General features: G+C 53.9%; 2 protein-coding genes and 1 pseudogene across 2 annotated transcripts; 2 read left to right on the forward strand and 1 right to left on the reverse strand.

Moving 5' to 3' along the window:
- The first annotated feature begins 123 nt into the window (after window positions 1-123).
- On the forward strand, window positions 124-11,615 carry LOC133056636 (tRNA (cytidine(32)/guanosine(34)-2'-O)-methyltransferase-like; annotated as a pseudogene).
- A 1,891-nt stretch (window positions 11,616-13,506) lies between these two features.
- On the reverse strand, window positions 13,507-19,673 carry DDX51 (DEAD-box helicase 51). The gene is made up of 15 exons (XM_061142163.1): window positions 19,354-19,673; window positions 19,116-19,267; window positions 17,113-17,263; window positions 16,657-16,802; window positions 16,500-16,571; window positions 16,300-16,406; window positions 16,026-16,134; window positions 15,810-15,955; window positions 15,449-15,647; window positions 15,255-15,370; window positions 15,050-15,166; window positions 14,763-14,864; window positions 14,584-14,647; window positions 14,338-14,472; window positions 13,507-14,152 (listed from the first exon to the last, which is right to left on the reverse strand). The coding sequence occupies exons 1-15, from the start codon at window positions 19,655-19,657 to the stop codon at window positions 14,126-14,128; spliced, it is 1,947 nt and encodes a 648-aa protein (XP_060998146.1). The 5' UTR covers window positions 19,658-19,673; the 3' UTR covers window positions 13,507-14,125.
- Window positions 19,674-19,733: 60 nt separating this feature from the next.
- On the forward strand, window positions 19,734-25,509 carry NOC4L (nucleolar complex associated 4 homolog). Its single transcript, XM_061142164.1, has 15 exons — window positions 19,734-19,896; window positions 20,227-20,347; window positions 20,843-20,949; window positions 21,216-21,323; window positions 21,479-21,628; window positions 21,713-21,812; window positions 21,892-21,926; window positions 22,272-22,322; window positions 22,413-22,524; window positions 22,761-22,821; window positions 23,222-23,332; window positions 23,485-23,645; window positions 23,732-23,814; window positions 24,106-24,219; window positions 24,323-25,509. The coding sequence occupies exons 1-15, from the start codon at window positions 19,780-19,782 to the stop codon at window positions 24,440-24,442; spliced, it is 1,551 nt and encodes a 516-aa protein (XP_060998147.1). The 5' UTR covers window positions 19,734-19,779; the 3' UTR covers window positions 24,443-25,509.
- The last annotated feature ends 1,060 nt before the right edge of the window (window positions 25,510-26,569 follow it).

The raw sequence follows: 26,569 nt of genomic DNA on the forward strand, positions 1-26,569 counted from the left end.
AATGATTGAACGAGGGCTTGGGCCCTGGTGACCGCGGGAGAACAAGGCCGGCGGAGTGCGCAGGCGCTGACCGAGGTACCGGCGCGCAGGTCCAGCCCGCATCCCGCCTCTCCTTCCGGTTCCTATACCCTCGCCCCGCCCCGCTTAGCCGACGCTGCGCCTGCGCACTTGACTAGCCTGGCCTGCTGGTAAGTTGGAAGGGCTTGGTCACCCTTCCGGCTGACGCAGCTCTCGCCCCGACTGGCGCTCGCCGCCGCGTCGCCGGGCAGCCACGGTGAGTGCAGAAGCTTGTCCGCAAGCGGGCGTGGGGCGGGGGAGGCGCTCATGGCGGCGCAGCTTTCAGCTCCCGTGCCTGCCTGTGGCCCCGCGGTTCCCCCGGCCCACCTCACCCTCAATCCTCCGCCCTCCCCCCCCGGTGACCTTTGCGCTGGTGACTCTCCTCCCGGGTGCCCCCAGCCGCCCCCCAGGAGGACGCTGTCCTCGGTGCTGACGCCTCCGGGTCGGAAGAGGCGCCTCCCCACCCCCTCTCCCCGGAGGCCTTCCCCAGGACCCAGCGAGAACTGCGAACACCTTTGCGCAGTTTCAGGGACGGAAGTGTGTCCCCGAAGCTGATACGGATTCCTTCCGTCCTCACGGAAACCTGGTTTAGCTTCGCGTAGCTCGCAGTGCGAAAAAGCTCTAGATTCCCAAGCTGCCATATTGGGTTAACGGTTCCCCTGCCTCAACGGTGCCGGGGTCTGAGAATGATGCGTGCTGTCTCAGCGTCTGCAGAACTGAGGGCATGGAGGGTCTCTCAAAACCAGGTTTATTTTCCAGATGCTATGTCGAATCTTAAAATCTTCCTAGGGTCTTTGTGTATTGTGTAGAGACGGCCAACGCCTACAAAATGCCTCAGGTATTGCACACATATTTCTCTAACCTTTGGCAAAGCAAATGGACATGTTGTTAGTTTATTTATAAAAGTGCCTACTTAATGTTGACGTCGAGGTAATAGATAAATAGAACTTTCTCCTTTACCAATATGTAGCAGATGAGATTGCGAAGAAAAATAGGTTTAATGAGAACAGTGTGATACAGAGTACTTCTGGGTGTGACTCTGTGTACTCCTGGGCCTGTTGATACACCACTGATCGTTCATAATGTTAATAATTAAATATCAATGATCATCATAACAGTTTCCTTTATGGATGATCAAAAGCAATGAAGTTTTAATATTTGAAAGTTGATGATAAAGGAATGTGGGGGTCCTTGGGGAAGAATGACCTTGATAACTATGGGGCACTACACGTTTTGACTAGGAGAACAAAATGATCTAAAATGATGCTTGGTCCCTCAAAGTTTTGGTGACACCGACCATGTGGAGGAGAGTGGTGAAGGATTGTTCTCGATGCAGAGTTGTGGTGCTGAGGTAATCTAAGAAGAAGGAAAACCCAGCTCCTGCTGTTCTGTTGTGTTTGTTTCATTCCAACTGCCCGAGAGATTACATATTTGTGTCTGACTTACTTTTTTAAAGTACTCATTTATTTATTTATTTATGTGTTTGGATGCATTGCATCTTAGTTGTGGTATTGCAGGCTTAGTTGTCCCACAGCATGTGGAATCTTAGTTCGCTGATCAGGAATCCAGCCCATGCCCCCTGCATTGGAATGTGGATTCTTAACCACTGGACCACCAGGAAAGTCACCTGGCTTATTTTTGTATTTTTATTTATTTATTTTTGACCACACCACAGCATATGGAATCATACTTCCCTGACCAGGGATTGAATCTGTGCTTCCTGCATTGGAAGTATGGAGTCTTAACCAGTGGGCCACGAGGACAGTCCTACATAGTTTTTAAATATTACAAAATACATTCTCATAAAAATTCAAACAACATAGAAAAATAAGAATTCCTTTCTGTTCTTTGTCCTTCTTAGACCTATTTACCCCACCCCACCCCTCTTTTTTTCCTCACATAATAGATCTCCAACGTCTATTCAAGTCAAGAGATAAACAACTTAATTCTTTTTATGACTGATAATAGTCCACAGTGAACATATATTATATTTATTTCATTATTCCCCATTGATGGGTTTTTCACTTAGAGTCTGGCTTTTGCCACTATAGAGTCATACTGAGGTAAGTATTAAAAAAAAATTTTTTTTTAATTTTTTAAATTATGAAAGCATGATAACACGTTTACAGGAGACTTGGAAAATACAGAACAAAGTTACATATAAATCCACTACCACAATTATTTTTAAGTAGATAAGTTAAGATTTTTAGTTGGATTTTGTTTCAGTATCAAGCTCTCAAAAATAATAGAATGAGTAGACAGAAAAGTAGGATATAGTAGACCTGAAAAATGCTGTGAACCAATTCAACATAATTAAGATTTATACAATTTTCACCTAACAGCAGGATAAAAATCCTATTCAAGTTCCCATAGAGTATAAACCAGGAGACACTGGAACACATCCAGGAACATAAAACAAGGTGCAAAAATTTCATGGTATAAAGGTATTGAAATCATACAGAGTCTGTTCTGTTATCACTGTGGAATTATGTTAGAAATCAATATCAAAAGATATTTGAAAATAACCCACGTATTTTCAAGTGCACTGTGACGTTTACCAAGAGAGATCTTTGATTTTAGCCATTGAAAGCTGAGGTAAGTATTTTAAAACGTAGGTCATGCTGCTTTGTTTCTATAGATTCCCATTAGTAGGAACTAAGTGAGGATAATGGGTCAAAGATACACATATTTAAACTCTTCTTAGGGATCCTACTGTGCAGCACAGAACCCTGTTCAGTGTTATGTGGCAGCCTGGGCGGGAGGGGAGTTGGGGGAGAATGGATACGTGTGTATGTGTGACTGAGTCCCTTTGCTGTCCACCTGAAACTATCACAGCATTGTCAATCAACCATACTCCAGTATAAAATAAAAAGTTTAATAAACAATTAGTTTTAAAAATGAATAAATTATAAAAATCTTTAACAGGTATTGACAGAATATTTCTCCCCAAATATAGCAACTTATATTCCTATGTGCCATGTAGGCGAGGACCCTTGGCATCATGAAGGTTTGCCAGTTGAGTAAGTGAAAGGGCATCCCGCTGTTGAGCTATATTACTTTTTCTCAGCTGCTGTTGCCCGCTGTCATGATCTCTTCTGTAAATGCCCTTCATACTCTTCCCCATTTCCCCAGTAAGTTGTTTTCTTACTGATTTGTAGGGTCTCTTTTTATATTAGGGATATTTTCCCTTTGCAGCTATAAATTATTGCATATATTTTCCCCTTGATTATTTTTGTCTTTTTACTTTGTTTAGAACATTTTTACTTTGTTTAGAACATAGGACTTGCCTGTAGCTCAAACGGTAAAGAATCTGCCTGCAATGCACTAGACCAAGGTTCGATCCCTGGATCAGGAAGTTCCTCTAGAGAAGGGGATGGCAGTCCACTCCAGTATTCTTGCCTGGAGAATTCCATGGACAGAGAAGCCTGGTGTGCTACAGTTCGTGGGGTCACAAAGAGTTGGACACGACTGAGCGACTAACACAACACAAACCCACAGAACATTTTTACATAATTGTTTTCTCCTTTATGGCATCTCTGTTTCTTTTTGTATATAATTAAGAAAGTTTTCACTTCAACTGTACACTGATAAAATTTAAAAAAAACAACTTGGGAAAAAGTTTTGGGGACTTCCCTGGTGGTCCAATAGTTAAGACTCCATGCTCCCACTTGCCACAACTAAAGATCCCACAGGCAGCAACGAAGATCACTTAATGCTGCTACAAGTAAGACCAGATGCAGAAAAATAAATTAAAAAAATTTTTTTCCTTCAAATTGAGTTTGAGACTTTTTCTGCATAGAAATTCTATATCAGGGATTTCCCTGGAGGTTCAGTGGTTAAGACTTCACCTTCTAGGGATTTCCCTGGTGGTCCAGTGACTAAGACTCTGCACTGCCAATGCAGGGCGGCCAGGTTCAATGTCTGGTTGGGCAACTAGATCCCACATGCCACAAGCAAGAGTTTGCATGTTGTAACTAAGACCTGGTACAGCCAAATGAATAAATAAAAATAAATATTTAAAAAACAAAAAAGACTTCTTCTAATGCAGGGGGTATGGGTTTGATCCCTGGTCAGGGAGCTGCGGTCCCACATGCCATGCATCCAAAAAACCAAAACAAAACAGAAGCAATTTTGTGACTAATAAAGACTTTTTAAATGGTTCACATAAAAATCTTTAAAAGAAATTCTGTATCAGGTAATGTGATCTGAAAAACTTAAAAATGTTTCCCTTGAATTTATATGATGTACTGGGATGGAAGAAATGAGATCTGAACATCTTACAAAATACATTTGTCTATAATACATGTACTTTATTCAAGCGCATTTGGAAATAGGGAATCACCTGTGTCCTGGGCTTTAGTCCCAAGTTGTGAAGGAGTGGAGGGGCTGAAGGTACCAACTGCATTTTGTCCTTGTGCAGGAGGCTCCCCTCTCAGCCTCAGTTCCCTCTGTGTCACATGGGATGATGGTGTTCTCGTGAATAATCACCGAATGAGGGCTGGGAAGCCATTAGCACCATGTCTAAGCCCAGAGGGCTGGCCTCAGAAAATGTTAGCCTCACTGGAGGAACTCTCACCTCCAAGCCTCAGGCCAGCGGACCCCCCCGGAATGTACGTTCATAATAGAAAACCACAGTCTACATAGCACAGAGGCCTCAGGAGTGAGAGACTCACAGCTGAAGATATGTTAGATGCTAGAATTGCTGGGTCTAGAATAAGATATGCAAAGTGTTTTTAATATGGTGAAAGAAGCAAATGGAGGAAATAGCAAGTATGGAGAAGAGACAGGGCCATCAGAGACCAAGCAGATGAAAACATGAACCAGATCTAGAAATTAAAACAACTGAAATTGAAAACTTTATGGCAATAATCTCAATCCCTACCTCATACCATACGTAGGAATGGACGCAAAATGGATCAGAAATGTAAAACTCAAAATTCTGAAATACAGAAAAAAAATCTTTGTAGCCTTGGATAAAATTTCTTGGGACTTCCCTGGTGGTACAGTAGATAAGAATCTGCCTGCCAGTGCAAGGGACGTGGGTTTGATCCTTGATCTCGGGAGCAGCTAAGCCTGTGTGCCACAACTACTGAACCCAGGTCCTCAGAGCCTATGCTCCACAAGAGGAGAAACCACTGCAATGAAAAGCCGGGGCACCCCAACAAGTAGTAGCTCCCACCTGCCCCAACTAGAGAAAGCCCATGTGCAGCAATGAAGACCTGGTGCAGCCAAAAAGAAAAGTTTTAAAAAAGATTTCTTGGATACAACACCAAAAGCTCAATCTATAAAAGAAAAAAAAAGTGGAACTTAAAAACATTTTTGCTATGTGAAAAGCATTAAGAGAATGAAAAGAGTTACTAGGAGAAAACATTTGCAAAAGACACAGCTTATGAAGTACATAGAATATATAAATAATAGTACTAATAAAACACCCATCTTCTGTACTGACAACACTTCTGACACCAGATGTGTGGGGTTTCCCACACCAAGCAGTTCTCCAGGTTCCCGTGACATTGGCCAGCTGTCATGGCAGAGCTCAGTTGGATGCTGAGGGCCCAAGGCTAGCGCAGAGCCCCTCAGACCTCAGTTCAGATGCCAGTTACACATCCCAGGTTGTCACCTGGCCTTTTGACCCACCAACTATAAATCAGAGGATTCCATGATCCTCAGGTTGAATCATTTGCTAGAACAGAACTCAGGAAAAGTTTACTTCCTAGGTTACTGGTTTATGATTAAAGGGTATAAGTCGGGAACTGCCAGATGGAAGAGATTCATGGGGCAGAGCAGAGTGGGGAAGGGGTGTGGAGCCCCTGTGCCCTCGCTGGGCTCCAGTTTCCACACCTCCCTGCATTCACCAGCCAGGACGCTTCCCTGGACCTGTCCTTTTGTGATTCAGTGGAGGTCCCGTTACTTGGGCCTGATTATTAACTCAGTGTCTAGCCCTTCTCCACTCCGCAGAGGATGGGGAGTGAGGCTGAAGGTTCCAAGCTTCCGACCATAGTTTAGTCTTTCTGGTGACCATCCTCAGGCCAGGAGCCCACCAAGAGTCACCTGGTTAGAACAAAAGACCCTCCTGGCAGCCCTACCACTCAGGAGATTCCATGGGTTCTAGGAGCTCTGTGTCAGGAGCTGGGGGCAGAGACCAGTATATTGTGTATGTATTATCATTTCACAATGAAGAACTGTGAAAGCTTACTGAGAAATAATTCATTTTTCTTTTCTTTCATTTTTGGCCATGCCATGTGGTATACAGGGTTCGAGTTTCCTGACCTGACCACGGATTGAACGTGTGCCCCCTGAGAACAGCAGTGAGAGAGTTCGCCAGACCGGCCACATAGGCACGAGTTACTGGAACTCATGTGGTACATTCAGGTCTGGTCTCAGCTTCGCACAAACCACCGCTTTCCTTGATGACAGGCTTGCCACACTCCGGTGGCCCTTAGGCATCCGTGACAGATACTCAGATCAACTGAGAACACAAAGTGAAATCCTGTAACTTCTCACTGGTTTGTCCTCACGCCGAGGCCCGTACTGCTCCTGGACTGGCGACCTGCTTCATTCCTTTTCTCCCAACTCCGAAAATTTGAGCTTACTGTTGGCAGGTGCCTGGACAAACTGTGAGATGGGCCGGACATCAGAGGACAAGCAGGATGTCTATCACCGCCTCGCCAAGGAGAACGGCTGGCGTGCCCACAGCGCCTTCAAGCTGCTGCAGCTGGACGAGGAGTTCCACCTCTTCCAAGGCGTGACGCGGGCCGTTGACCTGTGCGCAGCCCCGGGCGGCTGGAGCCAGGTGCTGAGTCAGAAGACTGGGGGCCAGGGCTCTGGCCACGTGGTGGCTGTGGATCTGCAGGCTATGGCCCCACTCCCAGGCGTGGTACAGATCCAGGGGGACATCACCCAGCTGTCCACTGCCAAGGAGATCGTCCAGCACTTTGAGGACTGCCCCGCGGACCTAGTGGTGTGCGATGGGGCCCCTGATGTGACCGGCCTCCATGACGTCGACGAGTATATGCAGTCCCAGCTCCTCCTAGCTGCTCTCAACATTGCTACACATGTTCTGAAGCCAGGGGGCTGCTTTGTGGCCAAGATCTTCCGAGGCCGGGATGTGACATTGATCTACAGCCAGCTGCGTGTCTTCTTCTCCAGCGTGCTCTGTGCCAAGCCCAGGAGCAGCCGGAACGCCAGCATTGAGGCCTTTGCTGTCTGTAAGGGTTATGACCCTCCTGAGGGCTTCCTGCCCGACCTGACCAAGCCGCTACTGGACCACTCTTACGATCCAGATTTCAACCAATTAGATGGCCCCACCCGCATCATCGTGCCGTTTGTGACCTGTGGGGTCCAGAGCGCCTATGATTCAGACTGCAGTTACCCACAGGATCTAGAAGACGGCTCAGAGTAGACTCCACCCACTCAGCCCCCACCTTCTCACCATCGTACCAGGAGGCCTGAGCATTGAAGAAGAAGGGGCGGCTGGCCAAGGACGTCTGCCCCCAGGACTACCCCATCAGCACAGTGGCCACATTGCCCCCGTCCCTGGCCACCCTGCAGGTCACACCCTGTTGACCTCTGAGGTGGAAGACAGTGAAATGAATTGTTCCCCTTAACATGTTAACTAAGCTGGCAGTCTGATAAGGACTTGGAAGCTGTTTGCTGTTCAAGGAAAACTATTACTTGAGTTGATGAACCTGTTTTCAAATACATCGTCAGCGAGTCCTGAACATAAAGGCTCCAAGTGGGAACCTCCAGCAACCACCACAAACACAGCAAGGACAGAAACATCACAGAACGTGTGTCTGTACTGCAGAGGGGATTCTTGAATAGGGTCTTGCCTCTTCTCTAAATCTTTGCAGCCGTGTGTCCTGAATGTGTCCAGAATTTACTCTGAAAGCAGTTCTTCTAAACCCTAGTAGAGGTCAGCGGTATCGGTGAACTTAGTGGAAGAAAATATTACATCTTTATTTTCACAGATACAGCTGAAATTTTAGCTTTACTCTGGATCTGAATGCTGGCAGCGAATCACGACAGTAAAAGCAATGCTTGCAACTTTCCCATGACTACAGATCAGTTACTTTTTTGTGTTGTGTTACAGTTGTGGGCATCTTAAAATGTTGTTCATGTTAGCCACTACTTTGAATAAGATCTCAAAATTAGATGTACTAATTTTTAAAAGTTCATATATTTAAAAAACAGCAGTGAGATACAAGGATGCACCTGTTAGACTGGCTCAACAGTGAAGACCTTGGCTCCTGAGGATGTAGGACAGCCCATTCTCACGCTCTGTTGGTGGGCACCTGAAAGTGTAAAGCCTCTTTGGAAGCAGTTTGTTTGATTTAAACCATCATTTACTCTCTGACCCAGCAACCACAAGAGGAGTGAAAACAGGCATTTACATAGTCACCTGTATGCAAACATTTAGAGCAGCTTTATTCATAATCTCTGCAAACTGGAAGCAACCCAGTCATTTAACTGACAAACGGAGAAGCAAACTGCGTTCCCTCCAGATGATGACACAGCCCTCGGGAAGCAGGACCAGGCTGCTGGTGCTGGGACAGCAGGGGGATCTCAAGTGTACTGTACAGAAAGGAAGAGGCCAGACACACAAAGCTGCATTCTGTAGTTGTGCATGCATGCATGCTCAGTCGTGTCTGACTCTTGTGACCCCATGGACTGTAGCCGGCCAGGCTTCTCTGTCCATGGAATTTTCCATGAACTGGATTGGGTTGCAATTTCCTTCTCTAGGGGATCTTCCCAACCCAGGGATCAAACTCATGTCTCCTATATCTCCTGCATTAGCAGGCAGGAAGCAACCAGAGAAGCCCCTGCATTCTGTATGATTTCACCTATATGACATCCTGGAGATGGCAAAACTATAGGGTCAGACTATAGCTTGAGGGTTTTGGGGGTGGGATAGGGGTGGGGAGAAAGGATTGAGCTCAGAAGGGCCATTGGAGATGTGGGGGTGATGCAGATGTCCCGTTCATAACTTTTCTCAACACTCACAATCCCATGCATCGAAAAGATTTAGGGTTTCTTTTGTGGTCCAGTACCAGATCCCTGGTGGTTCAGATGGTAAAGAGTCTGCCTGCAATGCAGGAGACCCAGGTTCGATTGCTGAGTTGGGGAAGATCCCCTGGAGAAGGAAATGGCAACCCACTCCTGGATTCTTGCCTGGAGAATTCCATGGGCAGAGGAGTCTGACAGGCTACAGTCCAAGGGGTTGCAAAGAGTCGAACACGACACACTTTCACTGGAGGTCCAGTGGTTAGGGCTCCAACTTTTCACTGCTGAAGGCCTGGTTGGAGAACTAAAATCCCACAAGCTGCCCAGAAAAGAAAGGCTGGGGGTGGGGGGCGGGGTGGGGGGTGATTTTTGCTGGATGCAGATTCCACTGCAGACTCCTTAAAGCTTCGTGGGAAAGGAAACAGTCCATTAGAAAATTGGTGACTGAGAGGGTGTGGAGAAAGCCTGGCTAACTTCTCAGTGATGACTCTGGGAACTAGAAGGTTCTTGCTGGTGTTGAGATAAACAGAGGCTCTGAGGAGTGCCTTGCTGATGGCTTCAGGGGAGTGGCCTCTGCAGCCTTCACACCCCTCGTCCGTCCCTCTGCCCGCTGTGCCCGCAGGTGCCTGCTGTGGGCACAGGTCAGGACGGATGCTCTCATGTGGGCTGGGGCCGGGGCTGTAGCTGCTTCCAGCCAGGTGGTGGCTTCTGCTTTGTCTCCACCTGCAGGACTCGTCCTTCCAGCTGGGAGGGCATTGGTCTGGACCACAGACCCGAGAGCTCAAAAAGGGAGCAAAGGATTGAGGAACGTTTCAACAACAAAGCTCTTTCTCATCCCATCAGTTTATTTTGGGGGATGGGAGTTTTTTCTGTGTTTTGATCTGTAAATTGGAAAACAATAAGAGTTGACATTGAATCCTGTGGATCTAGGAACTAATTGAAGAATAGAATAGCCCTCTCCATCTGTTAGATTTCACTTTTTATATTTAGTAATTATTTACTATAACCATAGTACACTTGTCAGTTTGATTACTTACATACCAATAATAATTGTACCAGTTTATCAATCCAGAAGATTATTTTTGAGTACCTAAGAGTCTTGTGGTCAGTTTTTGAGCACATTTCTATTGCAGAGACACATGATCTGGTGTCTATAAAATAATTCCAAAAGAAATGTTAGGATTAGATCTGTGGGGGAGTGGGATGGGGATAGGGATTCACAGAGGGGAGCGTGAGCTGGACCCTTGGTTATTTAGGACTTGTGTGGTCACACATAGTTTTGTAGGGTGATGACAAGTGTCCAGTTGTGGATGGAGTATTGGGGGATACCCGACAGCCCCCTCCTTTGCCTTTTCATGCCTGACTCTCGTGATGCTCTGAGTGGAGATGTGGGTTCACAGGCAGGTGTTCAGAGCTGTGGCCATAGCCTCGCCATCCTCTTCTGTCTCTTGTATCAGAAGGTGTCGATGTGCTGGGGGAGGGGAAGCTGGCAGGCCAGGGCACCCCCTTCACACACCTGCCAAGGAAAGCTCCCAGAAGCACCTGTGGGCACATTCTAGACTGTACTTTAGCAGGAGGGAGCCTTTGCTGCCCCAGGGTATATCACCTCCCCCAGCCCCAGCCGAGAGGCAGCACCTGGGTCTTTCCTGGATGACGGGGCCTGCTGTTGCCTTCCCTCCCCCAATCTGGCGGAGCTGCTCGCTCCCCATCCTTGCCCTGCACCCCTAGGTGGGCGAGGGCGGCAGAGTGGTTGCGCTGAGGTCACGCTGTCTTCTGGCCTGACCCAGGGGTCACAGGAGGGCTGACCAGCCTGCCCAGGGACGTCAGATGACCACCAGCACAGCCGCTGGACTGGTGGGTCCCCACCAGGCCCCCTGCTCCGGGGGCAGCCTGGAACGTGCTCAGTTCCTAAACCCCGGGGGATGCAGTTCTGGGGTCTTAGGTCCCCCTAGATCCTTGGTGAGCTCAGTGCCCGCCAGCCCACCCTGCTGCTGGGTGGGCCCAAGGCCACTGCTGGTGGGCCACGTTCCCACCCTCTTCCGTTCTTTCCTTTTTTCCCCCGTTTTATTGAGATGTAGTTGAGGTACAGCACTGTGTACAGTATAATGATCTGGCACATACCATGGAATGATTATCACACTGTTTAGTGAACGTACATCTCATGTAGATAGAAAATTAAATAGAAAAAATTTTCCTTATGGTGAGAATTCAGGATTTACTCTTTTTAAAATAATTTATCTATTTGGTCACGCCAGGTTTTAGTTACAGCACAAAGGATCTTTGATCTTCACTGTAGCATGTGGGATTTAGTTAGAACATGCAGGATCGCTTACTTATGGCATATGGGATCTAGTTCCTCAACCAGGGATGGAACCCAGGTCCCCTGCATTGAGAGTGTGGAGTCTTAACCACTGGACCACCAGGGATGTCTATGATCTACTCTCAACAACTTTCATACATGTCATATATGACCTATAGCGTGTTAATTATACTTGTCGTGTACATTACATCCCTGGTACTTATTTACCTAATAAATGGAAGTCTGTGCCTTTTAACCATCTCCAGTCCCTGCTTCTGGTAATGACAAATCTTCTTCTATGAGTTTGTTTAATTGGTTTACTACACTGTTAATCCCTCCTACTTCACTCTTTCCTGAAGTCTTTTTTTTATTCCAGATAAAATGCCTAGCAGGTCACTGTTGAAACCCAGCACCAAAAAGTGACCTGTACCTCCAGCCCACCTGAAAAACTGTTCCCTCCCGTCTCCCAGACACCCAGGGCCCTGGGGCCCAGCAGGTGCAGGCGCTGCTGCAGGTCGACTGTATCTCCAAGTTTAGAGCGAAGTCTAAGGCAAGCCATGTCCAGTTTCCTTGTGGTCACTTGGCTACTTCCTTGAAGTGAGGATGCCAGCAGGTCAGGACTCAGACCCCTTCCCCACTCTCCCGCTGCTCAGGGGCACAGTTGCATGGAGCCCTCAGAACATGGCACCCTTGGCCCCTGGTTGATGCCTCCTGGCCTCCCGCCCTCTCTGCTGACCTGACCCAGAGCCTCCACCTGTATCCCTGCAGGCGTACCCTCCCCTCCACTTGCACCCCTTCCCAGAACTTGTGGACAGGCTCGGGGCCCCTGTGCATACCCTGGGACAGTGTGGGGTAGGGCAAGCCTGGCCACTCCACAATACTCAGTATACATGATGCTGGAATTTTTTGTCTTGCTAGCATCTATTATTAAAACTTTCAGGCTCAGCTGTTGTCTTTAGTCACCTTCTTCTGATACAAGTGTCTGAATGTAAAGAAAAGGGCAAGCTGAGGGGCAATCCAGGATTTCTGATAATCCTATCACCACGGGGCACTGCACCCACCACCAGCCACTGCCCTCGCCTGCCCCTCCCCAGCCCATGCCAGCACTTCATTCCTTTTATTCCAGTGCGCGCACACCCTGTGTTCTCATTCATTCATCAAGTGATGAACACCTGGGATGTTTCCACTCTCTGGTTGTTAGGAGGAACACTGTGTCCTGCGTGCACACACGTTCATTCTCCGGGGCGTGTGCCTAGGTGTGGGTCTGGGGTCCCACAGCAGCTGCATGGATGACGGGTCACCACCAGCAGTGCCAGCGTGCGGGGCCGTCTCCGTGTCCATGCCACACCTGTGCTGTCCCGGCTGACTGCTTCGGGGGGTGGCCGGTGTCTGGTGTGCACCTCCTGGGTGGTCAGTGACACCAGGCACCTTCTGATGGCTTGTTGGCCGAACCCACCGGGAGGGGAGCCTCCACCATGCTGGGCTGGGCTGGGAGGTGGGGTGGTGCAGGAGCTCAAACACAGCTGGCCCTTGTCTGGATTTTCTTAGAGAAAATTTTTCCATTTGCTATCTGCCCTTAGGACAATCTCTAGACTCTAAGTGGCTATGTTTTTGTGATTTTGCCCGTAGTTTTGTTAGGGAGAGGGTCTACGGCATTCCCCGTTCCACCTCCTGGAAGTTGATGCTAGTCAACCTTACCTTCTGTGAGCAAAAGCTAGTCAGCAGGGGCTGTTTATTTATCAGAAACAAGACTCAGGTAATTTTGGGCACTGTTTTTCAATAAACTGGACACATCCAACCTGATGTTTCCTGACAAGTGAGTGACTCAGAGGCTTCTGCTTCACCACTGGCTACAACCGTGCCTCCGCCCCCCGCCACCCCAACTTGTGCAGACTGGTTCCAGCTCTTCAGGAAGGTGTGAGCCAAGCCACCTGTGATCGTGTCCCTCCAACACACAGGCTCACCACAGCCAGAGAGCAGGCCCCCGTGCTCCCAGAGACTTTGCAGAAAGCAGTGCAGCTGCAGGTGGCAGCCACTGCCTCCCTGATGCAGTGACAGCGCGCACTCGGGACGCCAGGACTCGTGGGTTGGGTTGTTGCTCTGCCAAAACAACTGACACGCGTCCAGGCAGAGATGAGAAGCCACAGTTCGTCCCCAGTTTAACACTTTATTTAACGTCAGCACATGAGTCTTGGAAATGAGGCTTGCTCACAGCCAGTGGTTGGTGCTCCAAAACCTTTTTCTAGATGTTCATCTCACACGAATAATCATGAAGTAAAGCATTGATGACCACACAGCGTGTCCTCTGGTCTCTGCCATGCCTCTCAGCAATGGCTACCAAGTGGCCAGTGCTTCACCCCAAGAGTGAGGGACCCAGGGCCACCTCTCCCACTCGGGGTGGTGGCTCAGGTCCTTAGAAGAACTGCATTCCTGAAGGCACTTCAAGGCTGACCCCCAACTTACAGCCAAACGCATGGCAGACACCACCCCGTCAGTTCTGGGTGAGTGTGAACAGCTTCACTGGAGCCTTGTTTCCAGGAAGACCACCTGACGGGAAGCTGACATGACCTTGTGCCCCTCTGCCAGTCTTGGGCCTGGGCCAAGCCTCTTGTGTGTCCCGGGGCCTGGCCTGAGGCAGCAGAGTACTTGGGGACCGAGACTCTTGGAACTGAGGAATTCGGGTCTCCTGCTCAGGCATCTGGCAGCCACTGCTCAGGATCTTTCCAGGAAGGAGGGCGCCCTTGCTGGTGTGTCCCCAGTCCTGGCCTAGGCTGCCTTCTGCTTCCGCTCCTCCTGCAGGAGGGGAGACAGGGTTGGCCCACACCACCTCCTCTCACTCCCTGCGCCAGCCCTGCCCCTCCAACGCCGAGATGCCCCGCGCCTGCTCAGAAAGAGCCTGACTGTGGGCTTCCCCGCCCCGTCTCCTCCCTCCACCTCGGGTTTCCCCGAGAGACAAGCCCCCGCGGGCGGCCCCTCACCTTGATGGCCTTCTCCAGCAGGGACAAGGCCTCCTCGTACCGTGGGACCAGGGGCTGCAGGAGCTCGCTGGGGGTGTCATGCCGCTCCAGGCCGGGCACCCCACCTTCCTCGAGCATGCGGAGGAACCTCCTCTCCTGGAGGGAAGCACAGGAGGGGAAGAGGTTCATCTCCACCCACCCTGCCCCACCCCCAGTGCCCCAGGTAGAACCCAGCCCCGGCCTCCTGCTGAGACCACAAGGACTGACCTGCACTTTAAGGAGCAGCGTGAAGGCCTGTCCAGATTTTCCTGCCCGGGCAGTTCTTCCAACCCTGAAACCAAGCACAGCTGCTGCAGAGTGCTGGCCCCCAGCCCCTCAGGGATCTGAGGGAACTGTGGTTCCTCTCCAGGCCACCCCTGCCCCCAGACCCAGGGTCAGGCCCGCACCTGTGCACGTAGGTCCGCAGGTACTGGGGGGCATCGTAGTTGACCACCAGCTGCACGCCCTGCACGTCAATGCCGCGGGCCGTGGCGTCAGTGCTGATGAGACTGGTGGGATACAAGGGGCTGTGGGTCCTGTCCGAGGCCAGGAGCGGGGAACACCTCCCGCAGGGGACACTCCCATGAAGTCCAGAGGGGCATTTCCTGCACCAGGAGACCTTCAGGAACCCAGCTGACCCCTGAGTGAGCGCCCCTCCCCAGAGCAGGACCCGGCCTGTCTGCCAGGTACTCACAGCTGGATCTTCCCCTGCTCAAACTGCTTCAAGATGCTCTTCCTCTGGCCAGGCCCGTAGCGGGAGGAGAACTCAGCCACGGTCACACCCCCGAAAGCCTGGACCAGCAGGAACAGCCTGGGTGGGAGAAGCCAGAGCCCAGTGGGCTGGGGCCAGAACCACCTCTGCCTCCGCTCCTGCCCCACCCTGGGCAGCCAGGCCTCACCTGTGTGAGTTCTCGCGGGAGTTGGTGAAGCAGAGGACCCGTGAGAAGTTCATTTCCAAGATCAGATGCAAGACCACCAATGGCTTGAAGCGGAGACTGCAGGGCACGTAGTGATGCTGTGGGGGACAGCACGGGGTTGGCCAGGACCCGGGTGCCTAGATACACCCCCTCCCCACCCCCAGTGCCCTGCTCACCGTAAGCCCTGCGGGGAAGGTGTACTTCCCACCCGAGTCGCCGTTCACGTCAATGTCGCAGTCTCTGGGGCCCTTGTGCGCTGACCCCGTTGAGAAGAGCCGGGGCTGGTAAAGGCCAAGCTGCTGCAGCTTTTCAGGGTTCTGGGTCAGGGTAGCTGAGAAGAGCAGCTTCTGCAGGGGCATCTGGGGACAGCACATGCTGAAAGGGAATGGGGTACTGCAAAAGCAGCCACAGCCCAACCAGCAGCCCCTCCAGCCCGGCAGGGAGCATCTCAGATGGGAGACAGCTCAAGGAACCAGCTCAGGGCAGCCCCCCTGGCAGTCCCACTGCAGGGAGCAGAGCGAGCTCAGGGCTTGGTACCTCGCAGCAGTCACCACCCGGGGCTGCGTTCTCTGGAGCACAGCACAGGGATCCTTTGGGCCCTCACTGGGAAAGGCAGCAGCCACCACCCGCGGCAGCCAGGACTGGTGCATGCTGTCGATCATGCGGTCGGCCTCATCAATGATCTGCAGGAGACAGGAAGCTGAGGTCAGCTTCAGCTCTAGGCCCGGGCCTCCCTCCAAGTGGGCGACCTACCAGGAAGCGGAGGTGCTGGAGGCTGAATCCTGGGGTCTGGTCGACGTGGTCCACCAGGCGGCCAGGGGTGGCCACCACGATGTCGGCCAGGCAGCGGAAGCCATCTGCTCTGTGGGCAGAGGGTGGCTCAGCAGGGTCCCCTGACACCAACCCCTCCTACGTGGGGACCCTGTGGATGGCAGTTGCTGCCGCTCCCCTGGGGCCAGATGGCTCCCGCTCAGCTGCACGAAGTGAGCCTGCCTCCCTGAGGTGCCCACAGCCCAGTGGGACCTACGTCTTCTGCACGAGGCTCTCCTGCTCCTTAGCCAGCGACTTCTGCCCAGTGATCAGGGCCACCCGAAGAGGAGTGGCATCCGTGTAGACGTTGAACACTTTGCTCACCTGGGAGAGAAGCGGCCATCACCAGTGTGATCTGAGGCCCCCCTGCAGCAACAAAGACCCTAGATCTGACCTCCAGGCATGGGGTCCACGTACCTGCTGGGCCAGCTCCTTGGTTGGCAGCACAACCAGGGCACGAACCTGGCACACAGCTCGATGTAGCAGGGCCTGCAGAGGAGGATGACCGCCCGTGTCAGCAGGGTCGCTCCCTGCCTGCATGCCCAACCGGAGGGTGAGGGGTCCTTACACTCACCTGCACCACAGGGATGACGAAGGCCAGGGTCTTCCCACTGCCCGTTGGGGCAGAAACACAGAGGTCGCTAGGCCGGTAGCCGCCTCTGCTGACCAGAAACCCATTGGCTGTGCTCTCTAGGAGAGCAGGAATCACTGCAGCCTGCACTGGACAGGGAAGGGCGAGAGGCAGGTCATGTCTGTGCAGGGAGACCCAGGATTAGCACAGGCTCTGAGGCCAGAAATAGCCTCTTCCCTGTCTGTGACCTCTAGGCTGGGCGATCCCTCAGGGTCGGCACCAGGGCCTCCAGGAGTGTCGAAGAGGCTGAAGGTGCTGAGACCAAGTCCACACCTGACACTGGACGTTTGCAGGGGCTGCCTGTGTTGGCAGCTGCTGAGTGAGGCCCTGCATGGCTCTGAACATGCTCTAGAAGGAACCCCACCCCTGCCCCTGTCCACCTGCCCAGGGCTGGGGCACCTGGAAAGTAGGATGAGATGCCCTGTGCCCGCAGCTTCTTCTGCAGGTCTGGGTGGACTTCAGGGATGTCTTCAATAGGCACCAAGCCTTCAGTTACATTCTTTCCAACGCAGCTTGGCTGAGCCAACCACACTGGCAGGAAAGGCTGGACCTATCACAAAGGACAGAAGAGAAAGACCAGGTGAATACTCCAGAGCCAGCTGGGCAAGCTGGGAAGCCAAGAACTCAAAACACTCAGGCTAAAGAGGCTGTAGAAACAGGCAAGGCTTTAAACTTCTCCCAGCTCTTTTTTTTTCTGCACGGCTTTTGGGATCTGAATTGTTGTTCAGGGATTGAACCCTCAGGAATCGAACCCAGGTCCTTGGCAGTGAAAGTGTGGAATCCTAATCACTGGACCATCAGAGAGTGCCCAGCTTTTCCCAGCTTTTCCTTGACCCCCACAACTCACTCTCCATGTGAGGTTTAAAGGAACTGAGAAATACAATCCAAAATGCGCCACTTCCTGAGCCAAACCAACCACCCAGGGACTTACCTTTGCACCTACGATAACATTCATGCTCTAAAAATATCTGTGCTCTGAGCCACAGCTCCAGTGCCCCATGACCTGGCAGTTTCTCGCCCCCCCAAGTATACAATCCCCTTCATGCTTTTTATACACTAAGCTCATTATTAACTCAGGGCCTTTGCTCCAATCCGGCCTTCTGCCTGGCACACACTTCCCTGCTCCTCTTCCCCGATCTTAACTAGGCTGATTTCTGTCTTTAAGAAAGACAGATCCCACCTCAACAAGGATCTCCCAATAAGAACCTACTCTACAGCACAGGAAACTCTATTCCATACTCTGTAATAACCTATATGGGAATAGAATAAAAAAGAGAATGGATATAAAATGCTTGCTCCTTGGAAGAAAAGCTATGACAAAGCGTATTAAAAAGCAGAAACATTACTTTGCCAACAAAGCTCCATATAGTCAAGGGTACTGTTTTTCCAGTAGTCATACATGGATGTGAGAACTGGACCATAAAGAAGGCTGAGTGCCAAAAAACTGATGCTTTTGAACTGTGGTGTTGGAGAAGACTCTTGAGAGTCCCCTGGACTGCAAGTAGATCCAACCTATCAATCCTATAGGAAATAAGTCCTGAATATTCATTGGAAGGACTGATGCTGAAGCTGAAACTCCAATACTTTGGCCACCTGATGCAAAGAGCTGACTCATTAAAAAAGACCCTGATGCTGGGAAAGACTGAAGGCAGAAGGGGACGACAAAGGACCAGACGGATTGCATGGCATCACCGACTTAATGGACATGAGTTTGAGCAAGCTGTGGGAGATGGTGAAGGACAGGGAAGCCTGGCATGTTGCAGTCCACAGGGTGGCAAAGAGTAAGACACAACTGAGCGACTGAACAACAAATATATAACTGAGTACCTTTGCTATATACAGCAGAAATGAACAAAATGCTGTAAATCAACAATACTCTGATAAAACTCAAAGGAAAAAAAAAAGTGGATCTCTTCACATGGACTCTGCCAAGCCTCTCTTATTCTTTCTAGTGACTGTCACCGTCCAAACACCCTTTAGCTCCAGTATTTATTTACTGAAATCTCTTGTGCTAAGATAAAGCTGCAACTCCCAGGTAGAATCTCCTGTTTGTTTGGTAAGCAAGTGAGCACTGTAGAACCTCCTTAAATGTGCACCAAGGAAGCGAAGCTGGTTAGAGATCTCTGTGACAACAGCACAGAAACCAAGTCAATCTTATAGATTATGAAAAAAGAGAACTTTTACAATTGAAGGTAGAAATGCTGAACTTGCACAGAACTCAAACGATTAGTAGCCACCGCAGACAAAACAGCTGAGGCGTCAGTAATTCGTCTACTCAGGAATCCACTCACTGAACACAAACCTGACACCCACCAGGTGCAGGCACCGTCCTCCAGTTCCACGAACACGAGCTGCGTTAACGACAGTCACCCCAGCTCTGCAGCCTTCCCCGGGCTGCTCACCTTTGGCACCTTGCTTCTCCCGAAGCCCCCGAGCACCAGGGCGTGGGTTAGGGCCCCAGAGGCCTCTTCGGGGGGCGGTCCGCCCCGGCCCTCCAGCGATCGTGCGGCTTCGGCGCCCACGCTGCTCTCCGCCGGTGTCTCCTCACTGCTCTCTGCGCGGCAGAAGCGGGGCCGGGGCAGCTGTCAGCAACACGCGGCCCCGAGTCTCAGGACCCCGCCCCGCCCCGCGAGGCCCCACCTGCGCCCTCCTCCTCGTCTTCGTCGTCGGTCTTCTGCCGCTTGCTGGGGGGCGCGGGCGGGCTCCCCGGCTCCCTGCCGCCCTCGCGCCTCCGAGTTCTGCGAGGCCGTCGCCGCCGCTTCCCCGCCGCCGGAGCGCTCTGCGCGGCCTCCTCGGGCGCTTCCTGCGGCGGCTGCTTCTTCAGCTGCCGCTCTCGGGCCCGGCACTGCAGCCGCTCCAGCAGCGCGCGAGCCCGGCTGTCTGCCTCTGCCTCCGCCCCGGCCGCCTCGGGGCCAGCGTACCGCGCGACGTGGAAGAGCGCCATGCCGGCCACCGCGCGCCTCTCCTGCCCGGCGCGCCGCGATGACGGCGCGGGCGGGGCGTGACGTCAGTGGCGCGCCAGGCGGCGGAGCGACGGGTCTGGTTTGTCCCGCGTGGGGTGGCGGCATGGAGGGGGACGCCGGTCCCGGGGGCGCGCGACGGGCGCTGGGCCACCTAGTGGAAGCGGTGCTAGCCAGCCGCGGCGAGGCCAACGCCGTGTTCGACATCCTGGCCGTTCTGCAGGTGGGGGCATGTGTGGTGTGGCTGGGGTCGCGGCCGGGTCCGCGGGTTAGAGACCAGAATGGGGGTCTCCTCGGGTTCGGACGAAGTGGGACTTGGTCTCGGATGGGGGCAGATAATTGTGAGGTGGAGTCCAGGGCTATACTGGAAGTTTTCTCCAGCCTTGCAGGGCTCTAGGTTGGAGGGGGTCGGGGAGGTTTGGCAGAGGTGGGATGGGAGAGTCACGCCGGGATCAGGGGTGGAGGGTGATGGAGCTGAGGTCCTGGTCGGGAAAGGGAGCAGGGGCCACAGTTCCTGACGGAGCACCCTGCGAACACCGGCATCTCCCCACAGTCTGAGGACCAGGAGGAGATCCAGGAAGCGGTGCATGCATGCAGCCGACTTTTCGGGGCCCTGCTGGCCCGAGGAGAACTGTTTGTGGGCCCACTGCCCTCTGAGGAGATGGTCCTGACAGGTGAGTGTCCAGGAGGGCCTGGTCTTGACAGGGTTGGAGAGGGACTTTGCTGACATGGAATGAGCCCACCAAACCCACCCCAAACTCCATCATGGGCCATGCAGGTGGGTGGGATCAGGGGATTGTATTTGGGGAAAGGGATGGGTAATACAGACTTTCAAGCCGAATTTAAGTAAAGGATGGGTGGGGTGTACCTGTGTCTCGTACCTCTTGTGGGATTTGACGTTGTGGAGTGTTGACTGTAAGTACCACAAAGATTTAGGTTTAGGTGTCTGTTCCTTGGGATGTCTGGGTCTTGGGGTAAAGAGAGAGGGCCTAAGTAGGTCCAAGTAGGACCTGCCCTGCCTGCCTGTGGGAACGTGCTGGTCCCACCCCAGGTTCAGAGCCACAGTGACTCGTTTCCACTCGTTCCCTGGTTGCCCAGAGTAGAAGGCAGGGGGAGGGTGGGGCTGGCACCAGTCAGGGTGTGGGCTGACCACCCTGTCCTGCCTACAGGGTCCCGCGGGGCCACTCGCAAATACAAGGTGTGGATGCGGCACCGGTACCAGAGCTGCTGCAACCGCCTGGGGGAGCTGTTGGCTCACCCCTCCTTTCAGGTCAAGGTGAGCTGGGGTGGTTGGCTTTGCCTCTTACCTGCACCGCCCCTGCCCCACCTTCTCTGCACAGCAGGGGTCTGGGGCTGTGACTGCAGACCCCTCTCTGGGTAAGGATATTCTCTGTTTCTGTGGCTGGTTTCCTGGGCTGTGGGTTCTGTCTCCTGACTCTGCCCGGAGTGTGGTTTTGCAGGCATTCAGGTCTAAGCGCCTGTCTGCAGCGGGTAACGTGTGGTGGGTGTGCAGCATGGTCCCTTTGCCACCCCTCCTCCTAGGAGCTGGCCCTCAGCACACTCATGAAGTTTGTGCAGCTGGAGGGTGAGCACCCGCTGGAGCAGCCCAAGTGGGAAGGCAACTATCTGTTCCCCCACCAGCTCTTCAGGGTGAGTCTCGGGGTCTCCCCCAGCCATCTGTGGGTTGTAGGGTTGAGGGGACTCTCGCAACTGCCCTAGACCCTGCTCTGTGAGTGCCACCCCTGGGCTGCCTGTCCCGGGGGTGGGAGAGATGCTCACTGCCCTGCCCCTCTCCCCACATGCAGTTGGTGGTGGGAGGCCTCCTATCTCCAGAGGAGGACCGCTCCCTGCTCCTCTCCCAGTTCCGGGAGTATTTGGAGCACGACGACATCCGCTACCACACGATGCAGGCCGCCTCCGACACCGTGGCCCGGGCCACCGATGGGCGCCCTGAGGTGAGCCGCCTGGGTCCCTGGGAGCAGGGAGGGAGGAGGCAGTGGGCGTGCAGCATCCAGGTGCTCAGGCCAGGCCTCTGGCAGGTGCCCCTCGCTTTCTGGAACAATGCCTTCATGCTGCTGTCTTCCGTGAGCCTGCCCCGCCAGGAGGGCACCCTCTCCAGCTTTTATGTGAAACACACAGGTGAGTGTTGGGGGTGGGAGGGTGGGCAGGAGGGGCCCGGCCGGGTCACACATCTGGTGACCCCTTGCATTCCTTACAGAGCTGTCAGACAAGTGGAAGGTCGTTCATCTGAAGGTGAGACTCCCTGGACAGATGGGTGGTTGGCCTTCCTGGGAACCACCTGATCCTGGGCCAGCACCTCCTTCCTAGCCTTGACAGCGGGGTCACAGGAGGACCCGCGGGGTAGAGGATGCCCGCAGGCACGGTTCCCGGAGGTCAGAGGCAACCTGCCCAGACCTCTTGGGTGCTGAGTGTTGTTTCCAGGGTGGGCTGTGAACCCCGACCCTGTGGCCCCGAGGGAGGTTTTCTCTCGCTGCGACTCCTTTGATCCTGATCCTGTCTCCTACTTACCGGAGGCAGGAGGAGGGTGGGGCGGGATTGAGAACATGGGCGACCTCGACCCCTGCTGCTTCCTCGCAGGAACACAGGAAGGCCTTCCAGCAGATGTGGCTCCGCTTCCTCAAGCACCAGGTAGGGAGAGGGGGAGGGACCCAGGGCAGGGCTCCAGTGCGGGGCTCTCCGAATGGGGAAGCCGGCACCCTGACCTGCTGCTTCCCGCAGCTGCCTCTCCGCGTCTGCAAGAAGGTGCTGGTGATCATGCACGACTCCATCCTGCCCCACCTGGCGCAGCCCAGCCTCATGATCGACTTCCTCACCCGCGCCTACGACATCGGTGAGCAGGAGACGCCCGGTGGGCCCAGAGCGGGACCAGGCATGGGGTGGTGCGCTGCGTTCCTGGATGCTGGCATCGAGCAGGGTTGAGAGCAGGGGCCCAGCTGGTCAGCAGTATTTGTGCTGGAGGTTTTTTCCTACCTCCCACCTGGCAGATGGCCTCTGGGTTTGCTGGAATCTCATCCCTGGAGTCAGGGTGCTATTGGGTTGGGGCCTCATGGCTGTGTCTATCTGTAGGTGGAGCCGTCAGCCTGCTGGCCTTGAATGGACTTTTCATCTTGATTCATAAACATAACCTGTGAGTGTCTGCCTGGGGGTTTGTGGGCCTTTTAGCTCTACTTGTCCGTCCTTGACCTGAGCTGGCATTTTTTAAAAAAACTTAATTTATCTCTTTCTGGCTGTGCTGGCTCTTCATTGCCACGTGGACTTTTCTCTCATTGAGGCAGACAGGGGCTACTCTCTAGTTGCCGTGACTTCTTTTATTACGGAGCACAGGCTCAATAGTAATGGTGTACGGGCTTAGTTGCCTCACAGCATGCAAGATCTTCCTGGACCAGGGATCGAACCCGAGTCTCCTGCATGGGCAAGCGGATTTTTTTTACCACTGAGCCACCAGGGAAGCCCCTGGGCTGGGGTTCCGATCTGTCCTCTCTGTGGCTTCTCCCCACACATGCCCCCTCACTTACCTCACCCCCTAGGGAGTACCCTGACTTCTACCGGAAGCTGTATGGTCTCCTTGATCCGTCCGTCTTCCATGTGAAGTACCGGGCCCGCTTCTTCCACTTGGCTGACCTCTTCCTGTCGTCCTCGTGAGTACAGGGGTGGGGGTGGAACTAGGGGACACCCGGCCTGGCTCAGTGTGACAGGGGCCACCCGAGCCCCACCGAGCTTGCGGGGTGGGAAGGGGAGCTGGGGGCCAGTGCAGGGGGCAGCAGGGTCTCATGCCCACGGCCCTGCCCAGGCACCTGCCTGCCTACCTGGTGGCTGCCTTCGCCAAGCGCCTGGCCCGCCTGGCCCTGACGGCACCCCCTGAGGCCCTGCTCATGGTCCTGCCCTTCATCTGCAACCTGCTGCGCAGACACCCAGCCTGCCGGGTCCTCATGCATCGGCCCCGGGGCCCTGGTGAGTGCGGCTGGAGGTGGAGGAGGCCTGGCCGCGAGGCCAGTACGTGGGGACGAGTGGAGATCACCCCTGGTTCTTGTTCCTAGAGCTGGATGCCGACCCCTATAACCCCACAGAGGAGGACCCGGCCCAGAGCCGAGCCCTGGAGAGCTCCCTGTGGGAGCTGCAGGTGAGGGCACCCTGACTACCCAGATCACACCCTGAGCTTCCTAGAGCCGCCCCTACTGGGGTGCTCCCCCTGACCACCCGCCCAGCTCCGCCTGTGTGTCTGCCCAGCTCCTTCCTCTGGCCTTTGTCCTCCGGGATCCCATCTTGCCCCATCACTTTGGTTTCCCAGGGGCGTCTTTGTCTCTGTCTGGAGTTTCCACTCTGTCCCCCTCCCCGGGCTGCTGAAGCGCTGAGATGTCCACTGCTCAGGGCTGCCCCAGGAGGGCTGGTGAAATCCCATGTGTCCCTCCAGGCCCTCCAGCAGCATTACCACCCTGAGGTGTCCAAGGCCGCCAGCGCCATCAACCAGGCACTGTCTGTGCCCGAGGTCAGCATTGCCCCACTGCTGGAGGTCACCGCCTTCGAGGTGAGGGCATGTGGCGGGGCTGCAGTGGAGAGGGTGGGGGGTCGGGGGGGTGGGGTGGCCGTGGAGGCACAGCGCAGACTGACTGTCCATCCTTTCCTTGCAGATCTTCGAGCGGGACCTGAAGAAGAAGGGGCCTGAGTCGGTGCCACTGGAGTTCATCCCAGCGCTGGGCCTGCTGGGCCGGGGGGAGGACCTCTGTGCCCAGCTCTTCACACTGAGCTGACCCTGTGCACCCTGCTCCCCACCACCCCCCAGAAGTGGTTTCATAGGAGAGCTGTTCGGGTGGGCTGGTGTGTGGAGGTCTAGGGAAGCCCACCCCCGTTCCTGTGCCTGTGGGGCTGGGGTCAGTGCTGGCAGCGTGCCCTCATGACTGCAGTGTGTTGCTGGCCTCGCTGGAACATGCTACCCAGGGACCCTCCATTCTCTGCAGCCTGGTGGGGACACAGGTGGGGGTTTATGTAGGGGAGGATACAGGAGCAGTCCCTGCCCCCAGGGGCAGTTACAAGCATGCTGGTTCATCCCTCCAGCCCCTCCACGCCCTGAGCAGAGCAGGCACCTTGGCTACGGGCCAGCAGCTGCTTGTGTTTCCAGGGTGGTTATTTTTTTTTTTAGTCTCCTGTTTTACCATGGATGCCTGGTTCTCCATCTACAGCAGTGACCCCATTTCTTTAAGAAACTGGTTTATTCAAGCACACAACTGGTGCTAGCTTACATGTGGCAGGGACTGAGCGAGCTGGGGCGGGGGCAGGGAGCGGGCGGTGGCTCTCAAGCCCAGCAGGGAGAGACCCTCGCTGCCCCCAGCAGCCTCCTGTCCCCACCGTGTTCTGGGCACACCCCTCCCCCGCCTCCGCCCGCACCCCCGTCCAGAGAAGCAGGGCGGGAGCTCACAGCAGACACCCTGGGAGTCACAGCTGGGACTAGTTCAGCCAGTTTGGTCTCCGGGGACCCTCACTGCCGGCCCAGGGTCCCAGTGTGCGCTCAGCACCCCGTTGGGAGCAGCACACGGCACGGCCCCGCTGTCCTGAGAGAAGCAGGGACGCTCCTCCCCGCCTTGGAGATCGCCTTGTCCCTGGGGCGCAGGGCCTGCCTCGGGGTTGGGGGCCCTCATGCCCGTTCATGGTGAGTGGTTTCCAGGGCCCCAGACAGCCTGGCACCAAGAGTGTCCAGTGAGCCAGAGGCTGCCATGGCCTCATCGGGACACCAGGGGGCAGTGCTGGACGGGCCTGAGTCTCGCTTTTCTTGAAAAATAGCAGGATGTAAAAATTTATTAAATAAATTATGAAATGCGAACACGTTTTCTTGGTCTTACCTGGGTTCAGCCTCCTGTGCTCCCCGCAGTTCCTCACTCTGGCAGCTCGGGGATGCCCACCCACTGCCACTCTGACCCCCAGGCAGCTGCCCTTCGCGATGGTTGACCCTGGGCAGGTTCCCGTTTCCTGTTGGAGAAAGGGGCTGAGAGTGCCCTTCCCAGGGGCCATGAGGTTGGCTGAGTGGCTGTAGGTGAGCAGTGAGCGGGTGGTGAGAACTGAGCAGGGTTGGAGAGGAGGAGGGCGGGGTATCCTGCTGGGGTCTTTTCTCTTTCCCCGTCTCTGTACTCCTAGAAGGAATACATCCCGTGTGCTGCCCACACTCTAGGAGAGGTCGGGTGCGCCCCCCACCCCCACCCCACGTAGGCATGTTATTTGTGGCACTGGGGATGTTATTTCCTGGCTTGGGTCAGAGTTTTTACAATCAGCTTTTAAAATTTTCAGATACACAACGAATACGTTTTTGGTGTAAGTATGCCCCATCTGATATTTGAGGTGCACTAAATTTTAAAAGTTGAAGTCCACAAAGCATAAAATTAAGCACTTTAAAATGCATGGCTCTGTGGCATTTATGCATTCATGGGTGTGTGGTCACTGTCTGTATCTAGTTCCAGAACTTTCCATTGCCCCATGGGTGTGTATCTTGACCCCTCCTGCTTCATGATGAAGCCCGTGGGAAGGCATCTGAGAAGCAGAAGCCCCCACTTGGGAACCCATGAGAGCAGAGCCTCTGCCATCCTTTCCCTCTAAGGTTGGGTGGCCACCACAAGCTGGGTCAGCCCCAGGCCTCAGGCAGGAAACAGAAACCTGAGTGGACCTGGGGAGCCCATACCCTCAGGCAGAGGCACCCGGGTGGGGGTCTGGAGGTAGGAAGTGCCATGCCCACTCCGGGGAGTCTGGCATCTGATGGATGATTTAACCTGGTCCAAATCGAGGGCTGGCCTTTGTCTGGCTCCAGGAGGGACTCAGGCCCTGGGCATCCTGTCTCCTGGGATCACTGGGCTGGGGTCCATCGGAGTCCCCAGTGGGGTTCACAGTGGGGC

This window comes from Dama dama, chromosome 5, assembly GCF_033118175.1.
Source record: "Dama dama isolate Ldn47 chromosome 5, ASM3311817v1, whole genome shotgun sequence".
In the NCBI taxonomy this organism is placed as follows: domain Eukaryota; kingdom Metazoa; phylum Chordata; class Mammalia; order Artiodactyla; family Cervidae; genus Dama; species Dama dama.

Coding starts and splice junctions, on each gene's coding strand:
- NOC4L (XM_061142164.1), top strand. CDS start 19,780: ATGGAGGGGGACGCCGGTCCCGGGGGCGCGCGACGGGCGCTGGGCCAC. Junction 20,950..21,215: donor ACCCCTCCTTTCAGGTCAAG/GTGAGCTGGGGT, acceptor CCCTCCTCCTAG/GAGCTGGCCCTCAGCACACT. Junction 21,324..21,478: donor TCCCCCACCAGCTCTTCAGG/GTGAGTCTCGGG, acceptor CCCCACATGCAG/TTGGTGGTGGGAGGCCTCCT.
- DDX51 (XM_061142163.1), bottom strand. CDS start 19,657: ATGGCGCTCTTCCACGTCGCGCGGTACGCTGGCCCCGAGGCGGCCGGG. Junction 19,268..19,353: donor AGACGAGGAGGAGGGCGCAG/GTGGGGCCTCGC, acceptor TCTGCCGCGCAG/AGAGCAGTGAGGAGACACCG. Junction 14,865..15,049: donor GAGCAGGGGAAGATCCAGCT/GTGAGTACCTGG, acceptor GTATCCCACCAG/TCTCATCAGCACTGACGCCA.